We start from the raw sequence: 21,532 nt of genomic DNA, 5'->3' as shown, positions 1-21,532 counted from the left end.
TCTCCTAATGGCTCTATTCTGCCAACAAGAACTGGCATTCTCTCAATCTTCTAAGCTTTCAAACTGGCAATGACCACTCTGTCACAAGTTCTGACAACTCTTTTTTTTTTTTTTTAAGTGTATTTATTTTTGGGACAGAGAGAGACAGAGCATGAACGGGGGAGGGGCAGAGAGAGGGAGACACAGAATCGGAAACAGGCTCCAGGCTCTGAGCCATCAGCCCAGAGCCCGACGCGGGGCTCGAACTCACGGACCGCGAGATCGTGACCTGGCTGATGTCGGACGCTCAACCGACTGCGCCACCCAGGCGCCCCAGGTTCTGACAACTCTTAACAGCAAAATCTCTTTGGGTTCAACCCTTCTTTTACATTCTACAGCCAAAAATATGTAATTTGGATGTAAATTTTAAAAAATAAAAAATATCAATCAATCAATCAATAAAATGAATACATCTACCACTTCCTGGGTAAAAAAAATATGTGCACGTAAATCACATGCTATTTAAACATTTCCTAATTAAGTTCAACTAAATTCTTCAAAGTGTTCTAGCTCTATAGATTAATGGAGATTACAGATATATTTACAACTTCTATAATTATAAAAAGAAAAATTGTGACTATTTTGTACATAAAAAATTCAATTTCTGCTAATGCCATGATCCTATTTGCAGAGAAAAGGTATTACTTTCTAAAAAAATTAACATGATTTACACTTAATCTGGAAGATAATTACTAACAGAATTCCTTTGATGTTAGTTATCTTCTATTTCATTGAAGTTCCACTTCGTACACAAAAATAAAAATTGGAAATCATATTAAACCTAAAACGTGATCTTAAGAATTAAAAAAATAGAGAATATACAGAATGAATGACTATGAATATTTAATAACATGTGAGGTGTGTATGCCCATGTCTAGCTGTGATATATTCTTAAACATAATACCTATAGTATCCATGTTATTAATATTCTTGTATAGACTATATTCCCTTCATGTAGGTTAAATTAACATATTTCAATGCAATATAAAATATCTTCTCATTATAAGTGGCAAAACTGATATTCTCAGATATATAATAGATTCATATCTATTAAAATAGGTAACAGGTATACAATATCCTGTTTATGCTACACTCGGCTTTCATTAGATATCACTTTATCATGTCCATGACAACCTACCACAAACAAATGTGAGGATGCATTACTATTAAGTACTCTATATAGATGTTTCCAAAGCTGAGTATTACTACAACAGTCAATACAACTATCTAAGATAAGAGTAGAGTTTGAAGGGTGCTAACAGATTAGAAGTCTTGATAGAGTACTGCAATGCATTTGATGTTGAATACCTCAAAAGACTATCTGGAAATTTCTTCTAACTGTACAGGGGCGCATACTCATGCTCTACCCAATCATTTAACTTTCCAAAGTCAGTGTTTCTCCTCCATGATTTGGGAGCATATGAAATGATGCAATTCTACGCACACTATGAAAATTAGCACACTAACAGAATATGCATATAGTTACACAAAACATGCTACATCAGAATGCTACCACTCCTATACAGTAAAACAATAAGATTTTTAACTAAGCAGAAAAAATATTTGGCACCTGTGGAATGTAAAATACACTGACCTGAACATGGGGTGGAGGAGTAGTATCTGTTTGACCCAACTTCCCAATAAAAGAGTCATTGAGATACTTTAGAAAATACAGTATTTCTGTTTCTGGACGACTGGTTGGTTACCCTAGTTAGTTGGGTAGTCAAATTGATTACGGTCTGTCAATTCATAGAACACATAAAATTTTTAAAAGATTCCTTTTATACAAATCACTAATCTAGAGATATAACCAAATACTAAAGGCCAATGTTTTCCTAGGAACATCTACCAATGTCTACTGGTTTAGAGTTTTCACGCTTCAAGGCCTAAAACTTAAGATGGTACACAAAGCCTAGTCCTTTCACAAGATGAGAGGGCAAATTCAATTCCTTGTGTAATTATAAAACTCCCCAAAATAATATCTCCAGTGAAAGGCTTACCATCAAGAAAAACACAGAGCCCACCCACAGAGAAAAACAGTACGGAATCTTGCCTGCTTTTGCCTTGACTCTGGGATCTAGGGTAAAGGTTTTTTTCCTTGGAAACCTCTAATCACAGAATAGCTCCCATGCAGGTTTTTGGCCACAACTAAACTACCTAGTTGTCAAAATATAAAACAACATCAACAATCTACATATATACATATGCATAAACACACACACACACAGAAAGAGAATTTAAAGTGATTAGTCTTTGTTAGTGCTCCCAGATGTCTGGTAATAATTAATGCAAATTTCCAAGAAGGAAACTACCTTTAAACTTCAGTTTCCAAGTATTTTCACAGATAAATTTTAACAATCATTAGTTCACAATAAAAATACAGATTACACAGAAAGAAGCAAGAAACATTAGTAAGAGTCAGCAAAAACAAACAACAGAATTAGACCTATAAAGACACAAGACATAATATTGGAAAAAACCAAGAATTTATAGATATAAGAAATATAATAATTGACATTAGAAATTCATTTGAATAGGTGCAACAGAAGATGAGGCACAAGTCATAAAAGAATTAGTAAACTAACTAATAGGCCTTAAAAATCCAGTTAAAGTATAGTACAGAAAGACAAACTATGAGATGTAAACACAGAAACCTAAATGGAGTGAGAATGCGTGAAATATGCATATTAGAATTACAGAAGGCAACTATGAATAGAGAGCACTGGAGACAGATAATACTCTAAATAAAAATGGCTAACAATTTTCCAGCATTGATAAAATAGCAATCATTAAATTCAGGAAGCCCAATGAATCAGGATAAACAGAAGAATGAATAACAGAAATCTATACCAACACACATCATAATGAAACTCCAGAACACTGAAGACGAAAAAAAAAAAAAAGATAAAACAATAGAACAGACAGGTTAACTCCAAGGGAATGTTAATTTAGACTGTACCTCACTTAACAACAATCAAAACCAGATACTGGTGAAATAATATGTTGACCCTGCTGAGAGAAAATAATTTGCAAGCTAGAATTCTATATCCATTGCAAATATCTTTTAAGAACACGGATGAAATAAAACATTATCAAATACATTTTAAAGTGTTTAGTATCACCAAAATCGCAGTAAAGGTAGTTTAAAAAGAGGTGTTTCAGTAAGAAGGAAAATGATCCTAAAGGAAACTGTTATACAAGAAGGAAGGTATACACATAAGTTAAATATGCAAGTAAATTTAAGCAAACATGCATGGAACAGTAAACATATTGTTTAATTTAGGTTAAAAAATAACCAACATACGGAATAACAGATAAATTAGGACGTGTCAAAAAAGTTTTTTGAAAGTTGTTCAAAATGATGTAAAAATGACACACATGCCATGTTCAAGGATAGGAAGAATCAAATATATGAATCTCAATACACAGAAATTTGTCCAGTTTATGCAATTGTAATCAACTACTGCGACTGAATTTATATCCAACAATATTGGATTGTTCAGTCCAATCATTTACTGATAGGACAGGCAAATGGATCATGTAATATTCATAGTATGTGACAATATACCTAGGAGGAAATGAAAACAAAATAGCTACACACATCAAAATGGTTAAATCTTTTTTAAAAAAAGTGAAAAATTTAGTAATAGAACATATATGTAATGTGATTCCACTCATACAAAAGAAAAAAAAAGAGGACTAAACTAAACATATATTTTAGGGATACATCCACATGTGAAAACATAAGAAAGGCATGGGATCATGAGCCCAAGATTAAGAATAGTGATTTCTTCTGGAAAGAAGGAGTAAACAATAGGCTTCATAAATGTTGGCAATGTGGGAACATATGGTTATATTCTATTAATGCTATGTTTTTAACTGTACATATGCAGCCAAATATTAGAGAAGTATCCCAAATGATCCTTTCGTAAAACTTAATTCAATTTTGTCATCAGATGTTCTTGATCACTCCGGAAGAGTTCACTTAAAACAAATTTTTTAATGTTTATTTATTATTGAGAGACAGAGAGACACAGATCATGAGCAGGGGAGGGGCATGGAGAGGGAGACACAGAAATGGAAGCAGGCTACGGGCTCAGGGCTGTCAGCACAGAGTCTGAAGTGGGGCTCGAACTCACAAACCGCAAGATCATGACCTGAGCCGAAGTCAGATGCTTAACCTACTGAGCTACCCAGGTGCCCCAGAACAGTTCATTTTTTTTTTTTTTGCCTTAAATCTTCAAAATTTAGAACTTAGGCTTCTATTCATCTGATTCAATTCAATACTGATTTCTTCTAATGAGCCACTCAGGAACATTTTTCAGTTGGTCATCATCATGTAGATAATGACTCTTCACATTTGCAATGCTTAGACATACTCTGTAGTTTACTTTTCTTCCAGAGACTAAATAATAACCCCTGGGGTTTAAACTTATCTATTTTAAAATTAAAAAAAAAATGTTTATTTATTTATTTTGAGAGAGAGATGGGGAGAGGGGCAGAGAGGGAGGGAGAGAGAGAATCCCACCCAGACTCAGTGCAGAGCCTGACATGATGGCCCAAACTCACGAACTGTGAGATTGACACTCATGAACTGTGAGATTGACCTGAGCTGAAACCAAGAGTCAGATGCTTAAGCAACTGAGCCACTCAGGTGCCCCTCAAAGTTTTTTTTTCTTTTTCTAAGGAAAAAATAATTGTTGGAGTTTCATACCCTTTCAAATATCCCATCCATTTTGACATAGAGAACAATCAATTGAGTTTTGGGGGAAAAAATGAGATAAGAGGCAATCATTTGATTCTGAACTACTCCAGCTTAGGCATTCATTTGTACAATGAACTAAGAGGAACTGGTCAAACAAAAATTGAAGAAATCCTACAACAAATCACATATTTTGTTTGAAATATTTGAATACTACCAAAAGCAGTATTCAAATTATCTATGAGAATAATGCATAAAGTACATTTGGCCTGGGGCATCAATTTCTAACAAATATAAAGCAGAAACAATCTTCACTGCAATCCTCAAAAATCGACTGCTTTCCCAACTAGCAACATGTGTTAATGTTTATAAATATCCATTGAGCAAATTTTACCACCACTCTACCATTAAATGTAAAGGAATGGATTAGATTTTATGTAGACAAGATCTGGAATATATGCCAATACCAAGTAAAATGATTACTAAGTATTATATGTAAGACGATATATCAATATAGGGTGATCAAATATGTTTGTTATCCCGTGACTGGAATAGGTTAGGCAGAATTTACCAGTGGGGAATCTATGCTTCACTTCAGATAGAGTCCCACTCCAGGCAGTCACTCCTATGTGGATACTCACTCCAGCATCAACTAATTATCCATCCTCTGAAGATCTGACCTCTTTATGACAATTTACTCAATGGCCCTTCTCAGGAGACTTGGACATAAGTTCAGATAAGGGGAGTCCATATGTTCAGGATATAAGAAGGGTATCTGGTAAACATTCCCAAACTCTTGTACAGGTAAGCTCCACCTTTCTGTAGGCCTGTGGCATGTTCCCTGTCCAAAGGGGAAGCATACCTTAATATTATATGCATCCTGCACAGCATCTGTTGTCTTTATACTATTCCACATGTTCTTTGTGGATTTATGGTACCCAATAAGAAAAACCTCCCTATGTGTGATGCTACTCATCACCAACAGAAAGTCTCTTCATCTGGAAATAGCAAGATTTTGTTTTTAATAACATGTACAACATGGAACTTATATAAACTGGACCTAGTGCCTACTCCCTTTGGATCTAGTGTGCCAAAAGCACTGCCTGCATGCACTTGGGTTAATGGAGACCACCAATATTCCCTTGGCCAAGCCACACTCCCCCAAAATAGTTGTGGTCAGGGTAAACTACATAAACCAGGGTAGTTTTTAACCTCTCACAAAAGAACTTTCAGAGCAGAACCATCTATGATGGAAATGTTTAGGAATAACAGAAATATACACCACTAATCACAAGTCTATATAAGTACTGTTTTATAATGTATGGAATCCCTGTGTCTACTTTCATAAAGGTCTTTAGTTCAAAAAAGGAAGCTGGAGTGGCTCTTGTAATTCTCAGAAACCCTTGGGAGATAACACAGACCTAAACAGTCAAGGAAAGGAAATCCATAAATCTAACACTAAGCTTAACATGGACTGCTCACCCCCTCAATATGGTCCTGCAGAGAGGCTCAGTCTAGCAGTTTCATAATCTCTAATTTTAAATACCATCAAATCACATGACATAACATCTATCATATAAACACAACACTATATCATGTATCTGGTTGTAAAAGAGCTAAAAAAATAACTGAAACAGGGAACACCTATGATGTAGTTTAGAATGTCAACATCATATGCAAAGATCGTTTTAAACAACCATTCCAAAAACCTATGAATAACATAGTCCAAATGGGCAGATGAAGAACGTTGAGCTCAAGGTGGAATAGAAAGTAGGGAGGGTTTCTAGGAGAATGTGAGTTTTAAGTAATATTTTGAAAGATGTAGAAGATATTGAAAGGATGAAAGGGAATGTGCAAAGGCATGGAGAAAAGCAAAGTTAAATCATGTACAGATCATTCACAATCAAGATTTTGAAGAATTCACCAAATTTTTGAGATTCACTAGAGATTTTCTACAATGTTCAAAACAAACAAAAACAGATGGCAATCACTGGTATTGCTTTTTGAGGGAAAAAATTAATTGATGGAAGAAAGAGAAAAACTAGTCAAATCAAGTAAAATGCACTAGGCTGGCGGCAACCTAAAGTCAAGAAACAGCTAGGAAACAATAGTTGTAAAATTACTGAAGTGATAAAAGTCTAGTCCTGTGGGAAGGGGAGGTAAGAGTGGATATAATAAATCTTCAGATAAAGGATCAGTAGGAATGCTTGATGCACCAGGATGAGTTTCAGGCAGGGTTAAAGAGAGAAAGGATAAAAAGAAATGCAGAAAATAAGGAACATAGACCTCTATTTAGGGGAGAGAACAGAAATATGAGTTATTTTGGGGGTGTTCTTTCAAATGATGGTTGAATGTTTAAGTGGAGAGTGAATTGTCTTTACTAAATAGCTAAATAGCTAAAAAAGGTGAGAGGTTTGGGCTAAGTAGATGTCCAAGGGACTCATCTATATCTGTGTTCTATTTTTTTTTTATCATTTTACAGTTTGCAAGTGTTTTCATTTATGCTAATATTTAACTTTTATAATAAAACAGTTTTATTAGTACACATTTTCCCCTGTTTATAGTCAAGAAATTTAAAAGAAGATAAGCGACTTGCCCAAGGTCAGAAAGATGATAAGTAACTAAAACCCAAACACAGTGCTTTTTTTCCCCAATACACTGAATGGTATTTTAAGAATAAACCACTGAAGAATACAAACTCCAAGGAGATGATGTAGTAATTAGTCACAGCACTCAAGGAAGAAAAGCAGACACCTTATTTGCTTTTCCTGAGAAGCAACTAGTTTTTCAACTCTATTCAAATACATATATTGAAGAAAAATAATAAAATGAAGGCCAAAAGACATATTATTTTATCCATAAAGCTGAAGGACTTCATTTCATTAAAAAGGATCCATCACACTGAATCCTTCATATGAGATAAAACAAATGATGGTCTTATTAGTATCTGAACCACACTTTCATTTTAATAAAATGTGGCTTATTAATGCAGAAACAGAATCTAATGTCCCTTATATTGCATTAAGTAAAATTAAGTCTTTATTTCCTGGCACCTAATTATATATTTCATAATACAAACAATGAGTGCCAAAGAAGACATTTATAATGTTTTCTAATACTGGAAGAAAATATTTTGAAGGATAATTTAGTTTCTACTTTGACTTCTGATGATAGACATTACACAAACTGTTTATTTAGTAAACTTTTTGTGGCTACTTTTTATTCCTGTCCAACTGTAAATTCCTCCAACCTCTTCAACCATCTGCATATCACAGCAGGGAAAAACACTGGTCAGACAATACAGGTCAAAAAAATCAATTAAGTGGGCATTGTCTGAAATGAGTTGTGATCCAGATTGGCTATGTGACATAAGCCTCTTTGGGCTTCAGTTTCTCCTTCCACAAATATCCAAAGTAGATAGTATATCCTTCCACAAAATAAGGGAAATAAAAAATTCATAAAGTTTATTTTAGCCTTAATTTTTGATGGTCTCTAATTTTATCATCAAGATACAAAGACAAAAATTAGAGTATAATGTGTACAGTTTAGAAGATAATGACCACACCTGAGCAAATATATAATAAAAGAAAGGTTCCACAATTGAAAGAGAAGGAAAAAGAAGATATTTTAAATATTCCACCAGCTAGAATATGATAGGAATATCATATCTTTTCTCATCCATATTCTTTCTTACCTTTCCTTGGAGGTTATCCTGTTTGCCATCCTTTATGTAAAGGCATACTTCTTCAGGTTACACCTATATAATAAGTTTTCCTTTTCTTTGCTGTCATAGAGTAACCCCATCCTTCTTATTTCTGGCCAAATGAAAACACTCTTGAAACCACATTTTAGCATTGTCATCTAAGATTTTTAGCCCCTAAATATTATAGTTTGTGATTCTTTATTAGAACAAATACCCAAAGTAGGTATTTTTTAATTATTTGAAATGGATCACATCATTTCTGGCGAACTCTTTAATATAACAAATACTTCTACCACCAAACCTTTTAGACAAGGTCATGTTTTCAATTTCAAGTGTAGAAACACTTTGATTCCTACAAAATATTGTCTGCTAATACTCAAAATACACAATTTCACTAATAATAGATGATGCCTCTATTTCTGGAATTCCAGACAGCACATAGAGAGGGAAAAGCCCCAGGAGAATTATCATCCAGCTAATAATTCTTTCCATTAATATAGAAAACTGAAGGCTGGCTATTCAACTGAAAGTTTTGGAGGAAAATGTTTCAAACTACCATACCTAACTGAACTGATCCCAATAACTCCAAAAGACATTTGTCATGTGACTATCATGTGACCATCACTGTGCCAGTGGGACTTTCATGTTTATTATTTAATCTAATCCTCACAAGAAACTCATCAGCTATTTAGAGCTTAACGACAATGGGCCCAGAGAGGATAGGTAACTTTCTTGGGTTCACAGGCTGTTTAATGGCAGGGTTGGGATTCAGATCCAGGTTTCAGACACCAAATTGGAAGACATTATCACTATATTATTTGACTTAACCTAAATGACATATCAAAAGAAATAAACATAAGGTTTTTAGAATGCTTTAAAGTGAATTCTTCAGTATTAAGGCATTAATATAAAACAAAACAATATAAAACCCACATACTATGTGATAAAGGAAACTCATGCTAATAAAGTGATAAAGTCAATGCACACTAATATGATTGCTTATATTCATAATTCATAATTGAAATAATTCAAAATTCATAATGAAAAATAATTATGGCCTACACTTTAAGCAATACTTGAATAGGGGTATTTGCAACTTAATGAGAATGCATTCTGTCAGGATTTGAACATACACGAATATATTACATTCCTGGAAAAGAGATATTTTAATCACATGGAATCAATTTTCTTTTTGTTTTTGCCTATTCAAATGCCCAAACCTCTGTATTGAAATTTCTAATAAACATTGAAATTTCTAATAAACATTGAAAATAGAAACAAAACCACTAATTGGAAGCTTACTAAATTCTGAAACTTTAGTAACTATATTTCAGAAATAAAGGTAATTTTGAAGATGGTGATTCTCAACAAGGGACAATTTTGCCCAGTAGGGGACATCTGTCAATGTCTGAAGGCATTTTTCGTTGTCATAACTGGTGGTGAGAGGCTGCTGCTAGCACTCAGGGAGTAGAGGCCAGGAATACTACAAAACATCCTACAATGTACACAATAGCATTTCACAAAAAATAACTAAGCTGAAATATCAACAGTACCAAAGTTAAGGAACTCTTCTTAGGCATATGCTTTCAGCACTTGTCAAACACTTTTAAGCTTATTTACTGTGTAGTACTTAAGGCATACCAAAATGTAGATACAAGATGATGAATCTATGGGTCTATGGACCTACCACTGAACTTAATAAACAGTGCTCAATCCCTCTTCTGTATTCCTTCCTTCCTCTATAGTTCATATTTATACATTACATAGGAAATCTAGAATTATAATAGAACATTGCAAAAACCATATGGTAAGTAAATATTTATTCCACATATATAGAACATTTTGATTACTTCTGGATATACAATTGAGAGGAAGTAGTTTTGAAGATATAATCAATTACAAAGTGTTATAATTCATTAAATATATGACTAGCCAACAATCTTTGGATTCAAAACAAATTTATATAATACTAAAAAAAATGAATAGGAAGCTGGTAAAAAAAAAAAGTGTGATTGTTTGCCATCTGTTAGTTTCACTAAAGGTATTAGAGCCTGGATTCCTTGCCTCCATTTGTCTTGGGCTGAGGGACTTCTGTCTTTTGTCCAGAGGTAGCTTCATAACTCAAGTTAGAGTAGGGATTTGGTATAACCTTGCTTCTCATTTCCTAGTTCAAGGTCCTGAAAGTCTATGCGAGGAGAAAGATGGCACTTTCCAAATTCTATAATTTCAAGGGAATTCTTGGTCTACCACAAACATCACCTCACTTCAATAGGCCCAAAGGATCTTTAGAATGAAAGAGTCAGAATTTTAGTAAAGTTCTACCATGGCTTAAATTCTATAATGGCAGAAGAAAATATGATCTTTGAAGCCACATCTTGTTCAACTGCTAGTAAGACCTATCTTTTGTTCAAAGTGTAAATAGATTAAATAGTTTGCATTTTAAAAATACTTTATAATGCAATTACTATAGGAAAAATAATTGTTTAAAGCTACTTTTTCTTTATTTGTAAAACAGTTGGTATCACTCGTGGATGATGATACAATCAATAATGGTGACGAATACTGGTATTCATCAACAAGAGACACAGAGGGGATGGAAATAAGCAGTCATCACATTTGCTTGGACTAGATATGATTTAATCAGCAGACTGAAAGTAGCAAACAAGGGTCAAAGGAAAGCAGCGAAGAAATGGGAAGAGAAAAAAAAAAACACTTGACTAACCAGTTAGAAGCAAAAGATGAAAAAGAACAGTAGCTCAAGGATAAAAGTATTTTTAGATTGCAGTAGCATTCCATAAAGTAATTATGTATTCAATCATAATGAGAAATGGGAAAGAAATGCCTTCGAATGTTGCTGTTATGGCTAATGTTTCATTTTCCCTAAAAAAATATTGAAATTAATGTGCTTAATACAAGTTGTTATTTAAGAGAAAAATGTTTTCAAATTCTACAGTACTAATGCCATTATAGCCTTAACTGATGTACTTATAATCATCAACCCTTGTAAACTACATAAACACATGCAGACTCACAAGGCTGCATAAAATGAAGATGGTCAATAGCCGCGTAAATAGATCAATGATTACAAAGATGGATTGAGGGGACAAAAATGAGCTCTACTATTACACATGCATGAACTTCCTAACTATAAGAATAATTATACTCTAGAACTGTTTAATTGAGGGAAGTTGAAGAATCTTTTTCCCTGCAGAATCGATAGATACCCATCTATCTTTGATATCTTAGGAGTAGCATTGTCTGGAATCAGGACAACAGATCAGACGAGTTATGCTTTATTCTAATTATTATGTCATGACCCAATAAAAAGTTACATAATTCAAATAAGCTGTTTTGAGACATAAAGTAACATTGGAAAGACATAATCATGTGGCCACCTGTAGACCTTACACATCTTACAGTGCTTGACACTTGAATGGGTTCCAAAAGAGTAACACAGCCAGCACTGGTAGAAATTATCTGAGAGGAAAAAAGCAAGCTGGAATATTCCCATGCATGTATCACAGAAGGACATGTACAGAGGTATTTCTGTAGCTTCCAGGTGTGAAGGAGATGCCCTAGAGCCATATTTCATTGAGGGGATATTATTAAGAAAGATTAGGGGCTTTATTAAAAAATAATTTATTTAAAATGAAAGAAAGTAGGGAAAGGACAGAGGGAGGAAGGAAGGGAGGTGAAAGGTAAAGGGGTTGGGAGGGAGGGGGGGAAGAGAGGGAAGGAAGAAAGGCCAGAGAAAATGTAGTGGGTGGAGAATGAGACAAAAGTGGAGCACTGGATAGTTGCATTTCCAGAAGAAGTGCATCTGTCCTTTAAAAATAAGGGAGACAGAGACCAAAAGACATAGAACATTTGCTTAAGGAATAAGAGTGTCTGGTATGTAGTATGGATTGTTTAAAAAAAAACTAAAAGAAAATAACTACTTTAAGTAAGTTATTGAAATTCAGGATATCAAAATGGGTATCCTTCCCGCATCTCATTCTCTCACCCATCATTCCTTACAATTATCTCCTGTGCTGGCTATTGTGACATACTACAGTATCTGGCATTCTCCCTGACATGCTGGCTCATTTTGTTCTGATTTCTCTAACACCATCCATTCCCTCAACTAGGGTGCTCTATAGAAATACAGTCTTTAACCTTCCACTTGTCACTTTCCTTCCACTACATACTTTGGTAGATATCCACTATCCACTATCTTTGCTCCTCATATCCCAACAGACATTTCTTTGCAAATGATTCCAAAACTCCTATTTTCAATCCTAATCACCATTCTGACTTCCAACTACATTTCAACATCTTCCCGATAGTGAATTCCATTTCTAGCTTACAGTTAGACCTTTTAAAATAAGGGAGACATTAGTATTTTTATTAATAATCTTAAAATTTTAGCATGTTCTTACTGATTAAATTATGTATAATGTATCACATATATTATATATATATATTATATTGTAATTTATCATTATATATTTAATATGTATGTATAATATGTATAATATATGTATATACATATATAATATACATATAGTGTGTATGTGTTTTTAAGTAAGATATTCATCCTGCTAAATAACTAAAATATATTAGTTGCCTGGCAGGAAAGAGCCTAATAACCTATACTGAAGAGAGAATACTAGTGTTAACTCTCTGTGAGGCAGTATGTCCTTAATTGTTCTTTGTTGTTTTTGTTGTTATGAGGAGATAAGCATCTCACGTGAACAACATACAATGATTATGCATGGATGGAGTTTAGCACAGTAATCAAATAGAACTTACATCAAAGTTAATCTGATGATACATATTTAATGCTATGCATTATTCACGTGCTGCATGGTAATTAGACACAAATTGTAAACAGCTCCTGTGAGCGGCAAATTGATGTTACTTTTGCATCACTGGAGTAAACGTTTTTGGGATAGGAGAGAGAAAGAAGCAGTAGTGATTCTAGTCTCTTTTCTTGCCTGAGGAAAGCAGTTTCCTTTGGGTTCTGGGAAATCAAATAATTGTTTCAATCCAGGACTTTCCTCCTTACCAAAAGATACTCAGATGTTTGATTTGTTTGGATAAACATAATACTAACTTTAGTAACTCACATGAGTCACTTATCATTTGTGCCTCATACCCAAGTGGCACAATTCCAATCATATGTACTATTAAATTACATGTTAAGTGGTTTTCTACTGCAAGAAGAAGAAAATGATTTTTCATTAAGGAGAGTAAGGAATGATAAGATATTTTAGAGTATCTGGCATTGAGAAGGAAAGCAATCTGGCTTGAAAAAAGTCCTCAGTGGGAAGCTTTCAACAAAAAGGTGGCACAAAAATGGTTGGGCAAAGGATGCAGGGGGTAAACACGTGACTATATATATATATATATATATATATATATATATATATATAAGAGCTAAAGGCTTAGAAAAGGCAATGAAAAGTCTGGGAAAAAAGGAAGAAATGAGACAGGCTCGGGTCAACCCATTCACAGGGAACAGGAAATAACATGGACACATCAGGTATAACATGCACAGAAGGAGCCTGGGAAGATCTACTCTTTATGATTCTCCATCACTCACCTTCCCAGAGTTTAATCCAAGATTTAGCATAATAATGCGATTTCACAAGCAGTTGCTTTGACTGCATAGTGGATAAAATTAAACCAGCAAATTCAAGAATGTAGACACAATTTAATGACATCTCCAAACTGTAAGCAATCTGTTTCTCCCAACTGGACCAGGCTTATCCAATTTAAAGAGAAACAAATAGGTATTGTTTATGCTACAAAATAAAGTGAAACAAAAAAATCCCAGATAATAAAATTCTAGATATACATTTTAAAAGCTTGTTGAATATTAGAGGGACATTCATAAGTGAGAATCTTTCTCTGGTTCTTACGTTCCCTAAAGAGTTCAAAACATGACTTAAAAAATAATCAATGTTTTGAATTTTGCTGGCAAATAGATGCCACAGTAGCATTCTGCATAATTACATTCATTTTTTATTTACCAAAGTATGTGAATGAAAAATTACATAGTTTTAATGGGTAAAATAAATGGCTACATTGATTAATTATTCAAAATATGGTTCCATTTTACTATAATTTGATTATAGAGAAAAGACTAGAAAGCTTTGGAGTCAGAAATTTATTTGCCTTATTGTGCATTAAAATTAAACTATCCAATTAAGAAAAAAGAGGGAGAACTAAACCCCCTTAGGCTTCACTGTTCGTTCATTCTGACTACTGTGCAAAGAACCAAGGAATTTAGATAGGCAAGACAAATGTGATCAGCTCTCCATTTCTACTTAGAGAACTATGGACTTGATACTTGCACAGAAAAGAAAACTTTTTTTTTTTTTTTGACTGTTCCACAGGGGGATTACTTATCAAAGGATATCTCTTACTAAGATTAACATAAGCATGTCATGATAGTAAAGAACCTACATAAACTCATTAAACCTTACTTTTTAAAATTTTAACATTTATTTATTTTTGAGAGACAAAGAGAGACAAAGTGCAAGCAGGGGAGGGGCAGAGAGGGAGACACAAATCAAAACAAGGCTCCAGGCTCTGAGCTATCAGCACAGAGCCAGATGCATGGCTCAAACCCATAAATCTTGAGATCATGCCTTAAGCCGAAGTTGGTCATTTAACTGACTGAGCAATTTAGGCACCCCTCATTAAACCTTAGTCTTATAGAGGGGCGCCTGGGTGGCTCAGTTGGTTGGACGTCTGACTTCTGCTCAGGTCATGATCTCACTGCTCATGGGTTCAAGCCCCACGTAGGGCTCTGTGCTGACAGCTCAGAGCCTGGAGCCTGCTTCGGATTCTGTGTCTCCCCCTCTCTCTGCCCCTCCCATGCTTGTGCTCTGTCTCTCTCTGTCTGTCAATAATGAATAAATGTTAAAAAAATTAAAAAAAAAACCTTAGTCTTACAGAAAATAGATTTATCTATATTTAAAACGTTTACATGAGGTAATCTGTAATGCAAGTCTATATTACCAAATGGAGGAACTTCCATATAGACATAACCTGCCGAAATGACAGGCACTAGTTCTTTGAGATTTAGAGACAGTCTGAGGGGGGCAAAACTCTCACAGCACAAACTTCTCAGTCTTTTTAAAATCAAGGCAAACTTTATGGCTTAAAAACAAATAACAACAACAAGAAAAAACCTACAATGAGTATGCCCTTACTTGTAAAATATTCACAGTTCTTCCTTCCAGAAGTTAAACCAGACAGGACCAGACATACAAATAATTTTAACAATAGGTTAGTCTTGTATAGTCCTTTATTCTATACTGCACTTTATTTGGTTTAATCCTCAGAATGACCCTGTTTCTCATATGTGAAAACAGAGATTTAGCAAGCTAAAATATTTGCTCATGGAAGGTAGAATAGAATAGAAAGAGTAATAGATTTAGAACCACAAAAGATCTTGTTCAGAATCCCAGCTCTGCTACTCTGCCACTTACCATTTACGTGACATTGAGGAACATCTCAAAGTCTCAGTTTTATTTTCTGTAAAATGAGGATAATAGTATGCACCTCACAGGATTGTTATAGGATTCAATGAGATAAAATATATAAAGTACTTGGCACAATTCCTAGCACATGTTACATGCTTAACAAAGAATAACATTTATCCACTGATCTTAAACAAGGTATTTAACCTCTTGACATCTCCACTTTTACATCCATAAAATGGTAATAACACTATTTACTTAACAGAGTCATTTTGATGATGAAATATATGCAATTTTATGTACAGTGAATGATAGGCAGAAACAAACCTAGAACTTATATCTTCTATGTTGAATACTTTTAAAAAAAATGTTTATTTATTTATTTTGAGAGAGAAAGGGAGAGAGACAAGAGAGAGAGACAGAGAGACAGAGAGACAGACAGAGAGAGAACGTACATGGGGGAGGGCAGAGAGAGAGAGAGAGGAAGAGAGAGAATCCCAAGCAGGCTCCTCGATGTCAGCACAGAGCCCTGGATCTCATGAACCATCAGATCATGACCTGAGCCAAAATCAAGAGTCAGGACACTTAACCAACTGAGCCCCCAGGTGCCTCAGAATACTCTTACTGGCAACAAAGCTAGATACTCTTGATTCTATTACCAAAATATAGAAGAACATTTTCTCACAACTCCATTGAGAAGATAACAATCTAGAAATACCTGTGAAAATGAATCTTAAAAGGAAAATATCCAAGTTACCTGAATTAAGGCTTCACTCAACATGTCTTCATTAACCTCCAGAATGATGTTTTTTATATCTTCATATGGCATACGATATGATCCTAAGAAGATAGCTAAAATAAAAGTAGCTTTTCTTAAAAATAGAATAACATCAAAATTTTAAAGGCCTAATGAATACCTGATTCCCATTTTCATTGACTCAAAATATGAAATTTCTGTCACTAATATTAATCTATAGATAGGAACAAACAAAATTAGTTACCATTTGATGGCCTACACTACACATCTAGGCAAAATGGCCCACTATTTCAGGCTCTAATGTTACAGGTTGTGTATATCCTATATACAAATTATAACTCCTACTAATAACACTGATGACTATATGCATATGCATTTTAGATTGAGCTGGTATGAAATGACTCATGAAAAGCTAGAGATTTTATTTCAAGATGGCCTTTTAATCTGACATAGAATTTAATATGGAGATACTCAGATGCATACAACACAGTACTTCTCAGGAACAACAATAAAGTAACCAAGTACAAAAAAAAATCACATCAATCTACTCTGAAATGCTCCCACATAAGAAAAAACTTAAGTGTCTGAATCATCATTGTTACCTGAATTTCTGTTGACAATCATGTGGTATACTATTAGTAGCTTTAAATGTTGAACCACAATTTCCCTTGTCAACTTTTTATTAATTGGGTGTATAGTATGTCATACTGGAATAATTCAACAAATTACCCTGAGAAAAGCTTAAACTTATTCAGAAAGTAATTTTCAACAAGGCATTCCACTTTAACTTCCACTAACTGCATATCTGAATGAGAATTCATGCGTTCTTATCACCAGAACATGAATATATTCCTACGAATTGTTTTTCTTTTCTTTTTTTTTTTTCATGAAAAGGTCTGTATGATTTCACTGGTGCCTAAAGAAAAAAAAAATTGTCACTGTCTAGGCAAATGATTTCCTAGACATAAACACCAGGTGAGATCTCAATAATTTAAATAAATAATGTTGACAAATATCAACTAGCAATTAAGGTCCTTTTTTTAAAGTACTGAACATCCACTTTATAAAGAAAATGTACTGTCAGGTAAGCAATGTACACATTCACAACAGCTATTAGAATGGTTTTCCAACAGCAACATTCATACTCACAGGAGAATGATGACTTGTTTATTTTAATCTGATTCCCTATAGCACAACCCTTAACAAAATAAACTCCCATGGTATTTCTTTCCATAATTAGAAATGCTTGATATGTTGAAATTTCTCGTGCATAGTGTTTGAATATCCTCAGAATATAAACATAGTCTATCGTGGTTAAAAAAAAATGCTGAATTAAACAGAGGAGAGTATATGCCAAAGTTAAACTTAAGGCCTACTTAAATGAAGATGGGTTTAACTGTGCTGCTGCTTGAGCAAAAGCATACTTAATAATTGATTTGTTGATGGCTTTAAGGTTCACTAACCAGTTTTAAAGTGCAGCGGTTACCAATTTAACCAGTAACATCACAGTTACTTCAACTATAAAGGCATAGTAATAAAAGGATTTGCCCAATGGGCCCAGTGAATACTCCGAAACTTCACACCCAGGCCTGGGCAGAAAGGGAAAATATAACACTCATTTTAAGTCTGCTTTCTGTCTCACCCTGTCTTCTAACAGTGTTCAATTATCAATACTTTCCAAAGCTTTATTATTCATAAGTTTCATCTGGTCTATGTAAGGCTAAATTATGATGAGGGTCTCCATTCTGGCTGAATGACAACAAGGCAACTCAAATCATGTTTACACAGAATTTAGTTTCTAGTAGATGCTAAATATACATTTTCAAGGCAGTTACAACTTTGTTTGTTTAAATATATTCAACATGTCAAGCTCTGGGCTGATGGCTCAGAGCCTGGAGCCTGTTTCCGATTCTGTGTCTCCCTCTCTCTCTGCCCCTCCCCCGTTCATGCTCTGTCTCTCTCTGTCCCAAAAATAAAAATAAACGTTGAAAAAATAAATAAATAAATAAATAAATAAATAAATAAATAAATAAATTCAACAACTCCTCATCACCACCATCGCTACCACCACCTATACACAAAATATCACATACACAGATTCTGGGCTGTTTTGGGATCCAAAATTCTCAATTCTTTCACTTTCTTCTTTGCAGGCAGGGTCTTCTTTTCTTCTGAAGCTTCTACATTCTTTGGAACTAAAGGAAAAATATTGATTCATAAACAACAGTGGCACTAATCCAAATACACAGAATAAATTAGTAAGGCATATTAAGTACATTAATAAAGCTTATGCCAAAAAAATCAATAAATGTGTTTATTTCATTAGTTCAAAGAAGAGGATAAACATAATAATACAGACCTATTTAAAGGTTTCCCCACAAATTAAATATTAGCACTTAAGCAGAAAAGATAAGCCAAATAGAGCCAAAAATCAATTGCTACTTCTTCCCTAATATATAACACTAATTACTCCTTTACCATGTACCTACAGCAGCACTGGAATTAAATACATAGTAAGATCTCCCTAATTTGGACTAATTGAGGAGAAAGGCAAACATGCATTTATACTAAATTATGCTAAAATTTAGACATGTCTTTAATTCAGTGGAACTGCTTTGAAGTACCTAAAGTAACTTTAACTGCAAACAGGTTGCCATATAAAAATTCCTGCTGAGATTGCTTTGAAGAACAAATATGAACCATTTTCAAGTTGTACAACAACAGCACCATTTGCACACACATAATTAATGAATCTCAAAGACATGGTGTTTGAATAAGTTATCTTTCTCTCCAATATTTTTTTAGTACTATTTGCCTTCTTAGAACAAAATATTTAGTTACAGTTTATTCAAAAGGTAACCCTCCAGTTTTGAACAGTTCAAATGACCTGAAACTTAAGAAGTAACAGTGCCAAGGAGTGGCTTTAGCACCCCTCCACCATAACCTCCATTAGCTCTATCCCAGACAAGCCATCACAAAAACCAAAGTAAAAAAAACAATGTGGCTACCTGCTATGAAAATGAAGCAAATCCCTAAATGCCTCTTAGACAGAAATTCCACACCTACAACTGTATGCATATTTTGGCAGCTTACCTCTTCTAATAAAAAAAAAATAGGGCTGTAGGTAATGGGAGCATTAAAAATATGACAAAAATAAAAAATATATATATATATGAGAAAAATAAAATATATTTTCTCAATCAAGTAGTGATATGCTTTTGTCTATAAACTCACACTGCTAAACTTCATCATTGATTCACATGGCCATAATAATGCTGTTCATTACTTTTAAAAATACAATTTCATTTTGAGGAAATCATTTTTATCATTTTAATTTATCTGATTTTCACAAAAGAGATCACAAATGAGTTCCTGATTATATTTATAGGAAAAGCAACACAAAACCACAGGATATTTTTGCTAAGCTACATGTTCATAGATGTTAGCTTCTGGAAAATTTTCTATAAATGTGACAGAATACATAAAATTTTGTAAGTCCATTAACATTCCCTTTGTTTTAATGGTGTAAAATATGAGAAAATTAAATGAACTTCCTAGAAAAATAATATCAAATTAATTACATGAATAAATAAAGTTGTAGCATTTAGTTCTAAGCTTTAACAACATGTTCTATCTAAAGTGATGCAGAGTCTAACAAGACTACACAATTATTACACTTGAAAATCATGATCTCAGCTTTGCGCAGTGGCAGTATCATAGCCAATGAGGTTTATCCGAGGCACAATTATTGCTAATTGAAAATCATGATCTCAGGTAGTTTCTCAAGCTAATTAAATACAATAAAATTATTGCTACTATTGAGAGAAAAATGGCTTTTAATATATGTCTTTAAAAATTATGACTAATGTTCCTCAAAGGATCTAAAAGCACAGTGTCTTTCCTATTCAATAATCAGCATTTTAATTTATTCTAATTTTCAAGCCACTCCCAGGTTAAGACAACTGTATATAAAGAAATGACAATCCAAGGTTCATACCCTTTGTTAATAAAAACAAAATCTGAATCATATTGAAATTACTTCTTAGAATCATTCAGAAAATTCTACCCAAAGAAACAGTCAAGAAAAGCATCCCAATCTCACAATATGCCTTAAACCCCACTATGAGAGACTAGTTAAACATAAGGATGAAAATGCTGTAGTATAAAGGATATATTAAGATTTTCTGTGAACTAACAAGACTCCTGAGTAAATCAGGCATATGTAATGCTCATTTTGTTCAATGACTTCATATTTTTGTTTTTTTTTCATTAAAATATATTTCACCTTTTCCCCTTTTCAAATGAACAAGTTGTTTAAAATTAACATTAGATGTCTTAAATATCTAGAGTTCACTGTTAATTTTCTTACGTACTAATATATTTCTCTTATAGTATGCAATTTGGCTTTATCCTAGATTGAAGAAATGGTTAAGAATTCCATGAGTGAGCACTGCTGTTGAGAATCACAAGAGCAAAGCTAGTTTAAAATAGTTCCCTAACTAGACAGCTTTTCACAAACAATAATGATTTGCCATGATCAGTAAATACTGACAAGTGGCTATGATTGTCTTTGATTTTCTTGCCTTTAAAAGCATTCCTTAGTGATCACAACCACAGGCTTAGATAAATAGATAATTTGAAGGAAGGTAAGTATATATGGAACTTATCCAGGTAGTATTAAAGGCTTCATATATTAAAAATGTCCTGCTTTCATAATGACTACAAAATGTTACTTGTCCTAGGGTGCTTTGATTACATATATGTTTAAATGCTTTAAAAAACTTAAACATTCCATAACTTGACTAAAATATAGGCAATTCAACATCTCAATTAAAGCTTGTATAGACATTTCTCCAAAT

General features: G+C 33.7%; 1 protein-coding gene and 1 non-coding gene across 3 annotated transcripts in view; one reads left to right on the top strand and one right to left on the bottom strand.

Annotated features, from left to right (window-relative positions):
- The window catches only part of DIAPH2 (diaphanous related formin 2), a 1,004,420-nt gene that overhangs the window by 564,532 nt on the left and 418,356 nt on the right, over positions 1-21,532 (bottom strand). For both annotated transcript variants that reach the window (XM_047076289.1, XM_047076288.1), the window contains exons 18-19: positions 18,767-18,868; positions 16,674-16,768 (exon numbers count right to left, since the gene is read on the bottom strand). In XM_047076289.1, the coding sequence (XP_046932245.1) occupies positions 16,674-16,768; positions 18,767-18,868 (197 nt within the window). The remainder of the gene's footprint in view (positions 1-16,673; positions 16,769-18,766; positions 18,869-21,532) is intronic.
- LOC124509743 (U4 spliceosomal RNA) lies at positions 20,368-20,505 on the top strand. The gene has a single exon (XR_006961513.1). It is a non-coding gene; the product is annotated as a U4 spliceosomal RNA (small nuclear RNA).

This window comes from Lynx rufus, unplaced genomic scaffold, assembly GCF_022079265.1.
Source record: "Lynx rufus isolate CCGP_SWC_20201006 ecotype Redwood Valley unplaced genomic scaffold, mLynRuf1.p SCAF_14, whole genome shotgun sequence".
Classification (NCBI taxonomy): domain Eukaryota; kingdom Metazoa; phylum Chordata; class Mammalia; order Carnivora; family Felidae; genus Lynx; species Lynx rufus.
Note: the sequence above shows the minus strand (reverse complement) of the source record. Positions and strands in the feature narration are given on the sequence as shown.